General features: G+C 43.1%; 1 protein-coding gene across 2 annotated transcripts in view; it reads right to left on the bottom strand.

Moving 5' to 3' along the window:
• FBXO42 (F-box protein 42) overlaps nucleotides 1-16,244 on the bottom strand; it is a 108,392-nt gene that overhangs the window by 69,199 nt on the left and 22,949 nt on the right. For both annotated transcript variants that reach the window (XM_004024747.5, XM_055385611.1), the window contains one exon: nucleotides 507-773. In XM_004024747.5, the coding sequence (XP_004024796.1) occupies nucleotides 507-756 (250 nt within the window). In that variant the 5' untranslated portion in view covers nucleotides 757-773. The remainder of the gene's footprint in view (nucleotides 1-506; nucleotides 774-16,244) is intronic.

The raw sequence follows: 16,244 nt of genomic DNA, 5'->3' as shown, positions 1-16,244 counted from the left end.
GGCGGATCACGAGGTCAGGAGATTGAGACTATTCCGGCTAACACAGTGAAACCCCGTCTCTACTAAAAATACAAAAAATCAGCCGGGCGTGGTGGCAGGTGCCTGTAGTCCCAGCTACTCGGGAGGCTGAGGCAGGTGAATAGCGTGAACCCGGGAGGCAGAGCTTACAGTGAGCCGAGATTGCGCCACTGCACTCCAGCCTGGGCGACAGAGTGAGACTCCGTCCGAAAAAAAAAAAGAACAATACAATTAACCAGATCAACTCTAAGAATATGAAGCTTTTAAAAACAATCCTCATTTTAAAATGCAAATGGGATTAGATACTTTAGTATTCAAGCTGTTCATTAAACTAACCAGGGTAAGAAAGAAAACCAGGTAGTATCGTCTAATGCTAGATTTTATAACCATAATACATTTAAGGGAGGAAAAAAAACTAAATTTGGAGTCTAAAAATAAATCAGTGAAATTTGAAATCAATAAATAAACCTTTCTCCTATCCACAGTACCTTTGATAAGTCGATACCACTGTTTGCAGACAAGGGCCGCAGTTTTGTGTTCCTGATAGGGTGAGAGAAAGGACAGGATATACTCCAAAACCTCTTCTGGCAGCTCCGACATGGACCTATTATGTCTAGTCTCCTCAGCCTCCAATAGTGGGTGGGGCTCCTCATCTTGATCCATTGTCCCTTCCAGCACAGTTTCTTCCTGGTCCACAGCCATGAAACTGTCATCTTCACTGTCCGAGGAGCTGGCCATGACATTCCACTCAACAGCTGTAATAGGTAAAACACAAATATCAGTATTCCACTGAAAGCAGCTCAAAAACAATTCAGGCATGCACATCCAAGCTCTTTGTAATTTCGTTTCCACTCTCAGTGTGAAATCTGCTCTTCAGCACTTTCCAATACCACTTGTGAGCCACCTTAATTTGACAGGTACAGCTCAAATACCAAGCCCATCCCCAAAGGCTTTTGATTACATTTTTTCTCTTCACTGAAAACCAGAGTGGCAGCCAAGTTCTGGTATAACCGTAAACCAGAAAACTTGTTCTCCAACAATTCCTCTAACTCAAGGATCTGACTGACCGACAGCAAAGGGAAGAGCAACTAGCCTCCTTGGCCAGTAACAATGATCTAAGACCTCAAATTTTGAAGGAAAAACTAACTCTGGGTCCTGCAAAGAGTAATAACATTCTGAGAATATGGGTTAAGAAATAACCGTTTTTCGACCAGGCACGGTGGCTCAAACCTGTAATCCCAGCACTTTGGGAGACCGAGGCGGGCAGATCACCTGAAGTTGGGAGTTTGAGACCAGCCTGACCAACATGGAGAAACCCCGTCTCTACTAAAAATTGAAAATTAGCTGGGCATGGTGGCACATGCCTGTAATCCCAGCTACTCGGGAGGCTGAGGCAGGAGAATCACTTGAACCTGGGAGGCAGAGTTGCAGTGAGCCGAGATCGTGCCACTGCACTCCAGCCTGGGCAACAAGAGCAAACCTCCATCTCAAAAAAAAAAAAAAAAAAAAAGAAAGAAAAGAAAGAACAGTTTTTCTAAACTTTTATGCAAGACGATTCACTTAACCTTTTTCCTGTTTGCCCGGAGAATACTTGCCAGCGGTGCCTGCGACTGCGGTGTTTATCCCGAGATAACTTTGCCACAAAATATCTCTTTTGTTACTGTTTTCACATTGCTCTAGTACATCAACTTTAGAAACAAAAGACATCATTCTATTTATAGCATTCTGTTTTTAATAGTGGTTATTTCCATTTACAAAATATAGTAGTTCTTGGTTGGGTGCAGTGGCTCACACCTGTAGTCCCAGCACTTTGGGATTCTGAGGCAGGCAGATCACCTTAGGTCAGGAGTTCGAGACCAGCGTGGGCAACATGGTGAAACCCCATCTCTACTAAAATACAAAAATTAGCCAGGTGTAGTGGCGCGTGCCTGTAATCCCAGCTACTCAGGAGGCTGAGGCAGGAGAATTGCTTGAACCTGGGAGACAGAGGTTGCAGTGAGCCAAGATCATGCCACTGCACTCCAGCCTGGGCCACAGAGAAAGACTCTCAAAAAAAAAAAAAAAAAAAAAAAAAACACAAAAGAAGATAGTAAATGTTCCAAGAATAGGCTTCACTTGCTAAAATACCAACTACAAGGCAGTATTTACAATAGAAAATATGAATCATTAAGAGATCCAGGCAGTAAAAAACTAGAACAACATGAATGTCTATCAACAACAGAGCAAATAAATTGTGGTACATTCGCCATGAAATATAGAGCAAAGAACCACAGGTTATATACATATAAATAAATCTCTCAAACATAATGTTAAGCAAAAGAAGATAGAAGGCCAGATGCAGTGGCTCACGCCTGTAATCCCAACACTTTGGGATGCTGAGGCGGGCGGATCACCTGAGGTCAGGAGTTCAAAACCAGCCTGGCCAACATGGTGAAACTCCGTCTCTACTAAAAAATACAAAAATTAGGCTGGGCGCAGTGGCTCACACCCGTAATCCCAGCACTTTGGGAGGCTAAGGTAGGCAGATCATCTGAGGTCAGGAGTTCAAGACCAGCCTGGCCAACACGGTGAAACTCCATCTCTACTAAAAATGCAAAAATTAGCTGGGCGCGGTAGCATATGCCTGCAGTCCCAGCTACTAGGGAGGTTAAGGCATGAGAATCACTTGAACCCAGGAGGTGGAGGTTGCAGTGAGCCGAGATCACTCCATTGCACTCCAGCCTGGGCAATAGAGTGAGATCGTCTCAACAAACAAACAAACAAACAAACAAAAATCCAAAACTTAGCCAGGCTTGGTGACGCACGTGCCTGTAATCCCAGTTACTTGGGAGGATGAGGCAGGAGAATCACTTGAACCTGGGATGCAGAGGTTGCAGTTAGCCAAGACTGGCCACTGCACTCCAGCCTAGACAATACAGCAAGACTCCATCTCAAAAAAACAAACAAACAAACAAACAGAAGACAGAAGAATGGGCAGGCACAGTGGCTCATGCCTATAATCCCAACACTTTAGTAAGCCAAAACAGGAGGATCATTTGACGTCAGGAATTTGAGACCAGCCTGGGCAACAAAGTGAGACACCATCTCTACAAAAAAATAATTAACCGGGTGTGCTGGCACACATCTGTGGTCCCAGCTACCCAGGAGGCTGAGCAGGAGGATCACTTGAGCCCAAGAGTTTGAGGCTACAGGAAGCCATGACCACACCACTGGACTCCAGCCTGGGCAACCGAGTTAGACCATGTCTTGAAGAAAAAAAAAAAAAAAGAAGAAGAAGAATATATACTATACGATTACAATTATATCAAGTTCAAAACGAGGCAAAATTTATGCTGTTACAAGTGAGGTATCTGAGGTACTAGTAAAGTTCTGTTTCCTGATTGGGTGCTGGTTACACAGATGTTTTTTGTTTGTAAAAAATTTACTGAGCTGAATACTCACGCACTTCTCTAAAGTTTGTCAAAATACTGGCCGGGTGCAGTGGCTCATGCTGTAATCCCAGAACTTTGGGAGGCCTAGGCGGGTAGATCACCTGAGGTCAGGAGTTCGAGACCAGTATGGCCAGCATGGTGAAACCCGTCTCTACTAAAAACACAAAAATTAGTTGGGTGTGGTGGCACACACCTGTAATCCCAGCTATTCGGGAGGCTGAGGCAGGAGAATCGCTTGAACCCAGGAGGCAGACGTTGCAGTGAGCTGAGGTCGCTCCACTGCACTCCAGCCTGGGCGACAGAGCAAGACTCCGTCTTAAATAAATAAATAAAGTTTGCCAAAATAAGCCATTATCAGCAGTTACTTCTAGTGGGAATATTATCAATAATTTTAAAAATGTCTTGCTTCTGCTTATCTGTATTTCCTAAATTTTCTAAAAGAAAACATACACATAGAGGCAGGCATCTCATTTATACTCCTATGACATTATACACAAAGTCTGAGGTAAAACCAGTAAAATGAAGGAAATAGGGTGTTTTATGTAAGAACTGTGTTGCAGATTAGATTCTCCAGGAAGCAGATGCTAGACAGAATTCAGAATGGAAAAAGTTTAATGGGAAGTAACTTCTGGAAGAAGTGCAGAAGCAGCAGGATTGGGCAAGAGGAGCCATCAGACCACAACGCAGACCTGACAAAGCCTGTCCAACAGAGAGCTCGGGAGCAAAGACGGCCACTCAGGGGAATCTAGTACTGGGAAGAAAGGGCAAGGCTCTAAATCACTGCTTCGCTCAACCACTGGCAGAAGGCTCCAAAGCTGAGGCAGACCCTAAAGGAGCTAACAGCTTCAGCCAGCCTCCTTACAGATGGACAGTAAGTCCTTTTGAAGGGATAATTTTATTATTTTTTAATACATTTATTTCCCTTGCTCCACACACTCTACCCAGACCATTTACTATGCCACCCCACTTTACAAATTTCCAGCATTCCCTCTAGCACTGATGAAAGGAAGAATAAGAAGGGTCTTCTCTTCCCAGTTCTTCCCCAAATTGGGAAAAGCTGGATTTGGGGGGGGTTGGGGAAGGAAATGAAGAGTAATCTCGAAATATACTTTGGGGCTTTGAGAAAGATCTGAAATGTTCCAAAAAGTGACAGACAGGGGAGAGCAGAGAACAGAAACCTCCTACCTCATCTCTACCACTGCAGTAATTCATGCACTAATTATGTGTAACATCTTTTAAAACTGGAAGAATCACATTAAGGAAAATGAAAACATGAACTCATAAAATTGCTTCCAAGATAATTTATCTACCAAACTGGCTGAAAGCTTATGATACTGCAAATGTTTCCTGGCAAAGTGGCTATTAGAATCTTAGTGATAATCAGCAAATTGGTGGCTACTTGGAAGGACTGGAGTGGCTTAAGTCCACCTGGTGGTGTGGGGGAAAGGCAGTGACAGTGAGAAAGGAGCAATTCCCTTCATTCCCCAAAAGCAGAGAAGAGTATTATAATGGGTTTCCCGAAAACTGTATTAGAAAAAGGATCCTAGGCCAGGTGTGGTGGCTCACGCATGTAATCCCAACACTTTGGGAAGCTTAGGCAGGCGGATCACGAGCTCGGGAGTTCGAGACCAGCCTGGCCAATATGGTGAAACCCCGTCTCTACTAAAAATACAAAAATTAGCCGGGTATGGTGCCGTGCACCTGTAGCCCCAGCTACTCGGGAGGCTAAGGCAGGAGAATCACTTGAACCCGGGAGGCAGAGGTTGCAGTGAGCCGAGATTGTGCCACTGCCCTCCAGCCTGGGCAACAGAGTGAGACTCCATCTTAAAAAAAAAGAAAAAGAAAAAGAAAAAGGATCCTAGATAGTTATGCCTCTTTCCATGCTCACGTGGGTAAGGTGTTTTTCAACATGACTGACTCGCTAGAGGGAGGCCTTTCAAACAACAGAGACCTCCATTTCCAGCCCAAATTCCTATCCTAAAATGTACAGTCGCCGAGCATGGTGGCTCACACGTGTAATCCCAGCACTCTGGGAGGCCAAGGTGGGCAGATCACCTGAGGTCAGGAGTTCAAGACCAGCCTGGTTAACATGGTGAAACCCCATCTCTACTAAAAATACAAAAAACTAGCTGGGCGTGGTGGCACATGCCTGTAATCCCAGCTACTCGGAAGGCTGAGGCAGGAGAATCGCTTGAACTGGAGAGGTGGAAGTTGCAGTAAGCCGAGATCATGCCACCACACTCTAGCCTGGGCAACAAGAGCAAACTCCATGTCAAAAAAAAAAAAAAATTCAAACCATGCCTTTTATTACTGGAAAAAATATCACTTCCCATAGTCCCTCTTACTTGTTCCCTTATATATTATCATTTCCTACTGGCTAACTTCACTGATTTATTAACTTTCATATATATTTTTTGTTTTATTATTATTATTTTTTTTGAGATAGGGTCTCACTCTGTCACCCAGGCTGGAGTGAAGTGGCACGATCTCAGCTCACTGCAACCTCTGCCTCCCAGGTTCAAGTGATTCTCCCACCTCAGCCTCCCAAGTAGCTGGCGCGTGTCACTATGCCCAGCTAGTTTTTTTTTTTCTCTTTTTGAGATGGGAGTCTTGCTCTGTGCCCCAGGCTGGAGTGCAGTGGCATGACCAAATTTTTGTATTTTTGGTAGAAACAGGGTTTCACCATGTTAGCCAGGCTGGTCTCAAACTCCTGACCTCAAGTAATCCACCGTGCCCAGCCTAACTTTCTTATATTTTTAACCTCCACTCAGCTCTAAATTCACCAAGGAAAAGAGCCCAAAGAAATGGATTCCTTGACTTTGGCTGACATTTAAATTAAATAGTTGCTCCCTTGCACAACATTTTGACAGACTATAAGCCTAAGGTTTGTTGCAGAACAAAATGAATCAATGGAGGCTGCAAAAGTTTATTTACATTACTATTTTTCCCAATCAGAATAAATTTGATTCAATAAAACAACTCGTTCTCTTTCCAAATTGTCTTAAAATACAATAGCAAGCCAACATAAAGAGACTCATACTGCTGTAATAGCCAATGTCAAGCAATTTCCACCATTCAACTGTTACACCCTCCACAAAAACATCAAACCCCATACCTTTGAGGGCATGTTTGCTAACTTGGCCCTAGGCACAGATGCCAAGGAGAACACACATGGGTGAGCTCAGATGCAATTCCTCTGTAATTACATGCCCAACACCAATTTGCATAGCCCTTCTTTTTCACTTCCATGATTAGGTAATAAAATCATCACTCATATTCCCCCAAGGATATAGAGGCATTTTGAAACTCTGAGTTTTTCTTGTTTTCATGCCAAAAGAAGCCCTACAAACTTTTCACACGTAAGCATACTAACTCAATGAATGTAATTTTCATGAAACTGTTTAAAAGAAGTCCTTCTCACCCTTCACATTTGTGTTACACCTTCTCAGCTTCCCCAACGTGACTGAATGAATGTACTGGAATCTGAACTCCCTGGGGGCAGGAACATTGGCCTAGGCATCGTTGTCTTCTTAGCACTAGGCATTCAAATGAGTGTAAGGTTTATTGACATGTCTACTCAGAACACCTTTGTGCTGAGCTCGCAAGGGGTTTTTTTTTTTTTTTTTTTAAAGATAGGGTTCTGCTGTCACCCAGGCTGAAGTGCAGTGTCACAATTATAGTTCACTGCAGCCTTGAACTCCTAGGCTCAAGTGATCCTCCCGTCCCAATGTTCCAAAGTGCTGGGAATACAGGTATAAGTCACTGTGCCCAGTAGTTATTTTATAATAGAAATTACATCATTAGGCCAGGCGTGGTGGCTCACGCCTGTAATCCCAGCAATTTGGGAGTCCGAGGTGGGTGGATCACCTAAGGACAGGAGCTCGAGACCAGCCTAGCCAACATGGTGAAACCCCGTGTCTACTAAAAACACAAAAAATTAGTCAGGCGTGGTGGCAGGCGCCCGTAATCCCAGCTACTTGGGACATGTAAAAAAAATTACATCATTAGTATATCCAGAAAATGGTAGATCTTACTTTTATATGTTACTAGATGTTGTCAAAATATTTTATTGGTCAGAATTAATACAAATCTCTGGTTTATGGAATTTTGTACCCATTTTAAGGTATATATGCTGGCCTGAGAGTCTGCTGCCAGAGAGGAAACTATTTATTTGGCCCAGTAGTATCTTTTTCTTCCGAAAAACTACTATACTAGGCCAGGCATGATGGCTCACACCTGTAATCCCAGCACTTTGGGAGGCTGAGGTGGGTGGATCACGAGGTCAGAAATTCAAGACCAGCCTGACCAACATGGGGAAACCCCGTCTCTACTAAAAATACAAAAATTAGCCGGGCGTGGGGGCACATGCCTGTAATCCCAGCTACTCAGGAGGCTGAGGCAGGAGAATTGCTTGAACCTGGGAGGCGGAGGTTGCAGTGAGCTGAGATTGCACCACTGTACTCCAGCCTGGGCAACAGAGTGAGACTCTGTCTCAAAAAATAAAAAAAATTTTAAAAATAAAAAAAAAACAACAAAAAACTATGCTACATCCAACTAAACACAAATCAGTTTCTAAAGTCTGAATGCCTTACCCTTCTGAGGTATAAATTAAGGTTAAGATTTTGAGACTGGAAGATGTGGCCACTGTTTCTAGCTTTAATGCTGTGAAACCTAGCATAAGTCACACAGAGTAAGAAACGAAAACCTCCCTAAGTAATGAAAGTTCCCCACTTACTTCAGGAAGATTTTGTAAAGATAGTAGATATCAAGAAACTACTCTGAATTCATTGGAGAAAATCCGTAACCTAGAATCAACTCAAAAGAATTTCAACATGGGAATGAAACTGCTATGCATTTAAAAGCCATTGCCAGATTTGAGGGCAATATTTGATTAGTTTTTTGCCTTTGGTTTCTATTCAACTAGACATCTGACAATCCTCTTGTGGTAAACACATCTTTATTAAAGTTGGAATACACTTCATTTACCTAAAAGGAAGCTGAACATTTAAAATGCAATCAAACATATTTGTCACAAATTCAAAAGGTTAAAAAATGTAATTGGCCAGCTATGGTGGCTCATGCCTGTAATCCCAGCACTTTGGGAGGCCAAGGCGGGGGAATCACAAGGTCAGGAGTTTGAGACCAGCCTGGCCAACATGGTGAAACCCCATCTCTACTAAAAATACAAAAAATTAGCTGGGCGTGGTGGTGGGCACCTGTAATCCCAGCTACTCGGGAGGCTGAGGCCAGAGAATCGCTTGAAACTGGGAGGCGGAGGTTGCAGTAAGCCGAGATCGTGCCACTGTACTCCAGCCCAGGCGACAGTGGGAGACTCCGTCTCAAAAACAAACAAACAAACAAAAAAAGTAATTAAGGGAACTTCTTACTGATAGATAATAAAATAAAGGACTGAGACCTAACTAAAGAATAAGGGACAGGGCCGGGCGCAGTGGCTCACGCCTGTAATCCCAGCACTTTGGGAGGCTGAGATGCACGGATCTTTTGAGGTCAGGAGTTCGAGACCAGCCTGGCCAATATGGTGAGACCCCTACTAAAAACAAAAATTAGCCAGGCGTGGTGGTGTGCACCTGTAATCCCAGCTACTCAGGAGGCTGAGGCAGGAGAATCGCTTGAACCCAGGAGGCGGAGATTGCAGTGAGCCGAGATCGTACCACTGCACTCCAAGGTGGGTGAGGTGACAAAGCAAGGCTCTGTCTCAAGAAAAAAAAAAAAAAAAAGAATAAGGGACAAGAAGGAGGAGTAGAGAAAAATAAAAAGAAGGGACTGGACTGAATGGAGGCACCCACATTCATCCCACAGCATGAGGGCTTCTGAGGCTTTAGGGACAAAGCAGCAACCCTGAACAGATGTCATTATGAAGTCATGAAGTGAACCACTTCAGCAGCACTAACATAGGCTAAGTACTAAATGCTACTCTTGAAAATATAAAATATTGTTGAATGAGAGATTTAAAGAAGATCATAAAGTGATTCAATCTAAGACAATAAGCCTTCTTATGAATATACCACTGTTATCATTGTATCAACTCAAATGAAAAAGTTATAGAAAGTAGAAAAAGGATAAAATAAAAAATTCTACCTTACTCTGTGCATTCAACAAATATCAATGAAACATTTGCTATATGTAAAAATACTGTGCTTATTGCAAGCTTGACTGCTATCAAATATTAAAAACACAAAAAGAAAATATATATTATGCTTAGATCCCACACAGGGTACAAAAAGAAGATATGTCACTATTTGCTGTCAAACAGATGGACCCACTAAGGGCCAAGGACACATAAATTAATAATACCAACACAGAACATTATATAATAAATGACCTATGAGACAAAACAAGAAGCCTTAACAGTTCAAGAAAGAAAGAGATGGCTTCTAACTAGTATAAGGAAGGTTCACAGACAAGCATTTCAGCTGAGCTCTGAAGACTAGGTAGAAGCCAGTTGTGGTGACTCATGCCTGTAATCCAAGCACTTTGGGAAGCCAAAGCAGGCAGAAAACTTGAGTCCAGGAGTTTGAGACCAGCCTGGGCAACATGACAAAACCCTTCTCTACAAAAAATACAAAAATTAGTTGGCCATGGTGGCGCACACCTGTAGTCCCAGCTACAGGGGGTGTGAGGTGCAAGGATCACTTGAGCCGAGGAGTTAGATGCTGCAGTGAGCCAAGATCGCGCAACTACACTTCAGCCTGGGTGACACAGCAAGACTCTGTTTCAAAAAATCAAAAAACAACAACAAAAATAAAGAAGAGGTAGAATTTCAGAGAATAAAATTGGAGAAGGTGAAGGGATTAAACATTGTCAAATTATTGTCACTTAAACTGATATCCTTTGCCACTTACAGAATTACAGAGCTGGGTGCAGTGGCTCACACCGGTAAACCCAACACTTTGAGAGGCCAAGACAGGCAGATTGCTTGAGCCCAGGAGTTCGTGACCAGCCAAAGCAACAAAGTGAGACCCTGTCTCTATAAAAAATGCAAAAGTTAGCCAGGCATGGTAGTGCAAACCTGTTGTCCCAGCTACTTGGGAGGCTGAGGTGGGAGGATCTCTTGAGCCCGAGAGGTGGAGGCTGCAGTGAGCCAATATCATGCCACTGCACTCCAGCCTGGGCAACAGAGCAAGACTCTGTCCCAAAACAACAACAACAAAACAGAATTACCTTTAAGACAAAACAAAACAAGACAAAACTAAACTAAACTAAACTAAAAAACACATTTTTTACCCAATTGTTTTTAAGTACATAGTTTAATATTTTAAATTCTACATTAACGAAGCGTATAATCTAGAGACTCCTTATTATTGACAGTCTATGTTTTGACAAAAAAAAAAAGCCTAGAAATAGAATAATTTGGCATAACCATTGTTGCTATTAGCAAACTGTGAGCTATTATGACAAATTCAGGAAGCTATTTTATAAAGCATACCAAATTTCATAACAGATACCAGCTGCAGTTTTTAAAAATGGTGAACTCATTAGTGTGTTACCCAATTAAGATTCCCTTAATAAAACAGAAAAATTTTAAAATGGAAAAATAAAGTATTCCCACAAACTACCCATCAATATACTTTCTTTTTTTTGTTGTTTTGTTTTTGAGAGAGTCTGGCTTTGTCACCTAGGCTGGAGTGCAGTGAACTCACTCGAGCGATTCTCCTACCTCAGCCTCCAGAGTAGCTGGGATTATAGGCATGCGTCACCACGCCCAAATAATTTTTGTATTTTTAGTAGAGACAGGGTTTCACCATGCTGGCCAGGCTGGTCTCAAACTCCTGACCTCAGGTGATCTGCCCACCTCGGTCTCCTAGAGTGCTGGGATTACAGGCGTGAGCCACCACACCCGGCTGAAAATTTCATATGGAGAACCATACGTTTTAAATTCAGCAAAATGCTTTATTTGGTAGAAAGGTAAAATGGAACTTCAGTGCCCAAATTTGTGTGTGTGTGTGTGTGTGTGTGTGTGTGTGTGTGTGTGTTTTGAGATGGAATTTTGCTCTTGTTGCCCAGGCTGGAATGCAATGGCACGATCTTGGCTCACTGCAACCTCCACCTCCTGAGTTCAAGCGATTCTCCTGCCTCAGCCTCCCAAGTAGCTGGGATTACAGGCATGCACCACCATGCCCAGCTAATTTTGTATTTTTTCGTAAAGACGGGGTTTCTCCATGTTGGTCAGGCTGGTCTCGAACCCCCGACCTCAGGTGATCCATCCGCCTGGGCCTCCCAAAGTGCTGGGATTACAGGCATGAGCCACCGCGCCCAGCCTCTTTATTGTTAATACAACTACTCGAGTTTTAAAATTTCTTCTTGAGGCCAGGTGCAGTAGTTCATGCCTATAATCCCAGCACTTTGGGAGGCCAAGGCAAGTGGATCACTTGAGTTCAGGAGTTCAAGACCAGCCTGGGCAACATGGTCAAACTCCATCTCTATAAAAAATACAAAAATTAGTGGGGTGTGGTGGTGCACACTTGTAGTCTCACCTACTCAGGAGGCCGAAGTGGGAGGATCACTTGAGCCCAGGAGGTAGAGGTTGCAGTGAGCCAAGATCACACCACTGTATTGCAACCTGGGCAACAGAACCAAACCCTGTCTCAAAAAAAAAAAAGAAAAAAATTATTCTTGAGTTAATTCTGATAGGTGATGTTTTTTCTAGGATTTATAAGTCATCTAAAACACGTAAGCCAGAATCAACTACACCTTTCATTACTCACATAATTTAAACAAACAACTAATAAAACATGGAGATGAGCTACACAAATGTCATCTAAGTAATGGCTAAAGGCCCTTAAACAAGATAGGTCTGCTCTGAAAACGTTCAGTTTACTATGAACCATTTAATCTTCCTAATCCCAAAAGGTGTCAACCAGGAAACCTGCTCACTTACACAGCACCATCTCTCTCTCACCATCTCTCTCTATGACCCACTTCTAAATGTCATTTTAACTTCCTTTTTTCCCCATTAGACTGTACACTACTTGAGAGCAGAGACTAAGCCATATTTATCTTTGTACATCTGGCACATTAGTAGACACCTTCACAATATCGGTACTTTTTTGATGAAGATCATAAAGTACCTTACTGACGAGGGATGGTAATGACTCACTTATGGTTGCAAAGTATACTCTTGAGGTGTTCAGTGTTGAAAGACTTCACTGAACCGTACTTTCACATGGCCTTGCTTATGACCAAAAGCACAAAGCCATCTGTAAGACAGTTCATCTTAGTTGGGAGTAGAGCATAAAATGTATTCTTCTTCACTGACGAGTTTACTGAAATAAAAACAAATCTTAAGCAAAGGCATAATTACACTTTTATGTAAATGTTCAATACTGTCAGGAGCCCAGCTGAAAAACCAAAAAGCAAAACAAAACAAAAATGCTAACTTTTAATCGTGATAAGTCCCAGAAGAAAAACATTAAAAGGAGTTCAAAATTAGAAAGATAAATAGATTCAGAGTTAAAGATAGAGCCTAAACTATTTTGCCCAAACCATTCAATTCTTTAAAGCATTTTAAAATCCAAGTAACACAGAAAAGTGACCATCCTAAGAGTAGAGCTCGATGAATTACTGCAAAGTAAACACAATCTCATTTATTTTAAGATGGGAAAGTTTTTGTTTTGTTTTTTAAGACGGAGTCTCGCTCTGTCGCCCAGGCTGGAGTGCAATGGTGCAATCTCTGCTCACTGCAACCTCTGCCTCCAGGTTCAAGCGATTCTCTCACCTCTGCCTCCCAAGTAGCTGGGACTACAGGCACACACCACCACACCCAGCTAATTTTCATATTTTAGTAGAGACTGGGTTTCACCATGTTGGCCAGGCTGGTCTCAAACTCCTGACCTCAAGTGCTCCGCCCACCTTGGTCTCCCAAAGTGCTGGGATTACGCGTGTGACCCACTTTGCCCAGCCGGGACAGTCTAAAACAATCAAAATGATAGACATATCCAAGTCACGTAGCTTATACTGACAAGTGCCACTGTGAGAAATTCCAAGGTTTTCTATAAAACTGGTAAGACTCAAAGCTAACAACCCACATTTGTCAAAACCCACAGCATCAAAGAGTGAAATTTAATACATGTAAATTTTTTTAAAAAACACTTACTTAGGAGGCTGGGGGATCCCAGATTATGATAAAATAATCCAACTATATTACAAATATATGAGACCACCTTGGGTGGAGGAAAAGGTGTAACCTAAGTAACTTTTGAAATAAGGGGCATCTATAAGACTAAAGGCAAAAGAAACTTCATATAAGCACTAGTCTCTACTTGACAAAGTTGTTTCTCACAAAAGCAGAGGCTAACAATACTAATCTAGCTATACATGTATATTGGCATTGAACGATTAAGTAAATAGTTGGCAGATGGCTAGACCGAATTTTCTTATTGGAGTGGGAATTTACAAATAGTCAAGGAAGGAGGATAGAATGATCCTGTGATAATGGATTAGAATGGGAGACAGGATGAACTCATGTTTAAATAGATACAGATGGTTACATATAAATATTTACAATTGGTGCATAATATACACACACACACATATATACATGTGTTAGTATACACTCATCTACCACCTTGTTCTGTTAACTGCAAGGGCCTACAAGTAATAAGCATACCTAGCACCCAGAAGTTCTTTCTAATACCGTTCTCCAATAAAAGAAACCAGGGCTCCTTGGTGAAACGGCAGAATCTACGAGAAGGACAGGAAATATATAAGATGAGCCTGGAGAATCCAGTACTGCCACAAAGTAAGGAAGTGCCCTAAAAACAAAACAAAAGAAAATTGATGGGATTGGCCGGGTGCGGTGGTTTACGCCTGTAATCCCAGCACTTTGGGAGGCTGAGGCGGGTGGATCACGAGGTCAAGGGTTTGAGACAAGCCTGACCAACATGGTGAAACCCCATCTCTACTAAAAATACAAAAATTAGCTGGCCGTGGTGGCGGGTGCCTGTAATCCCAGCTACTCAGGAGGCTGAGGCACGAGCATTGCTTGAACCCAGGAGGCGGAGGTTGCAGTGAGCTGAGATTGTGCCACTGCACTCCAGCCTGGGCAACAGAGCTAGACTCTGTCTCAAAAAAAAAAAAAAAAAAAAAAAAGAAAATTGATGGGATTGTGTAAAAGAGGCAAAGCAGACAGATGAAAGAGCTCCTGATGGTCAAAACTGAAACAACTGGGCCATAAAATAAATTGGTATTGGATCAACACCCAAAGTACAGGCCAGGTGCTGTGGTTCATGCCTGTAATCCTAGCACTTTGGGAGACTGAGGCGGGTGGAGTGCCTGAACTCAGGAGTTCGAGACCAACCTGGGCAACAGGGTGAAACCCCGTTTCTACTAAAATACAAAAAATTAGCCAGGCGTGGCAGTGTGCGCCTGTAGTCCCAGCTACTCGGGAGGCTGAGGCAAGAGAACTGCTAGAACCAAAGAGGCGGAGGTTGCAGTGAGCCAAGATCGCACCACTGCACTCCAGCCTGGGAGACAGAGCGAGACTCCATTCTAAATCAATCAATCAATCAATCCCAAAGTACAAAATGAATATCCACAAATTCATATTGATATAACTGATTAAGAAAACAAAAAAAGGCTGGGTGCAGTGGCTTATGCCTGTAAACCCAGCATTTTGGGAGACCGAGGCAGGCAGATCATGAGGTCAGGAGTTTGAGACCAGCCTGGCCAACATAGTGAAACCCCATCTCTACTAAAAATACAAAAAATTAGCTGGGTGTGGTGGTGCGCACCTGTAAGCCCAGCTACTCGGGAGGCTGAGGCAGGAGAATTACTTGAACCAAGGAGGCAGAGGTTGGAGTGAGCCAAGATCTTGCCATTGCACTCCAGCCTGGGAAACAGAGCAAGACACCATCTCGGGGCGGGGGGAACAAAAGGGGGGAATCTCCCCTGCAGATTTCCAAATAATTCGTGTATATACGTTTTCCTCTCACAGTAGTAGAGCATAATTTCCCCTACCTTCCTAACTTGTCTCCACCTAGGTGAAGTTATTATATTATTATCACACAATGTAGCTAGACACTAAGCTAGTTTTACAATGGACAGAAAGTAATTTCATTCCTGCATACCTTGGGCAAATAAAACTTTCTGTGTATCTATGTCAGGAAATTCATAATGGGGGAAAAGAAGATTAAAAAATTTAAAGTAGGCAGGGTGCAGGGGCTCATGCCTGTAATCCCAGCACTTTGAGGCCAAGATGAGAGGATCACTTGAACCCAGGAGTTCAAGACCAGCTGGGGCAACACAGACTAGGCCCTGTTTCCACAAAAAAAAATTTAAAAATTAGCTGGGTGTGGTGGCAGCTACTTGGGGGCTGGGGTGGAAGGATGGCTTGAGCCCAAGAGGTGGAGGCTGCAGGGAGCTATGGTCTTACCACTGCACTCCAGCCTGTGTGACAGAGTGAGATCCTGTCCCCTACAAAAATTAATTTATTTGCCCAGGCACAGTGGTTCATACCTGTAATCCCAGCACTTTGGGAGGTCAAGGCGGGCAGATCACAAGGTCAAGAGATTGAGACCATCCTGGCCAACATGGTGAAACCCTGTCTCTACTAAAAATACAAAAATTGGCCAGGTGCGGTGGCTCACGCCTGTAATCTCAGCACTTTGGGAGACCGAGGAGGGTGAATCACCTGAGGTCAGGAGTTCGAGACCAGCCCGGCCAACACTGTGAAACCCCGTCTCTATTAAAGATACAAAAAATTAGCTGGGCATGGTGGTGGGCACCTGTAATCCCAGCTACTCAGGAGGCTGAGGCAGGAGAATCACTTTAACTCAG

The sequence above is a fragment of the Gorilla gorilla genome, chromosome 1 (genome assembly GCF_029281585.2).
Source record: "Gorilla gorilla gorilla isolate KB3781 chromosome 1, NHGRI_mGorGor1-v2.1_pri, whole genome shotgun sequence".
In the NCBI taxonomy this organism is placed as follows: Eukaryota; Metazoa; Chordata; class Mammalia; order Primates; family Hominidae; genus Gorilla; species Gorilla gorilla.
The sequence above is the reverse complement of the archived record's forward strand: the minus strand, read 5'-3'. Positions and strand labels throughout refer to the sequence as shown.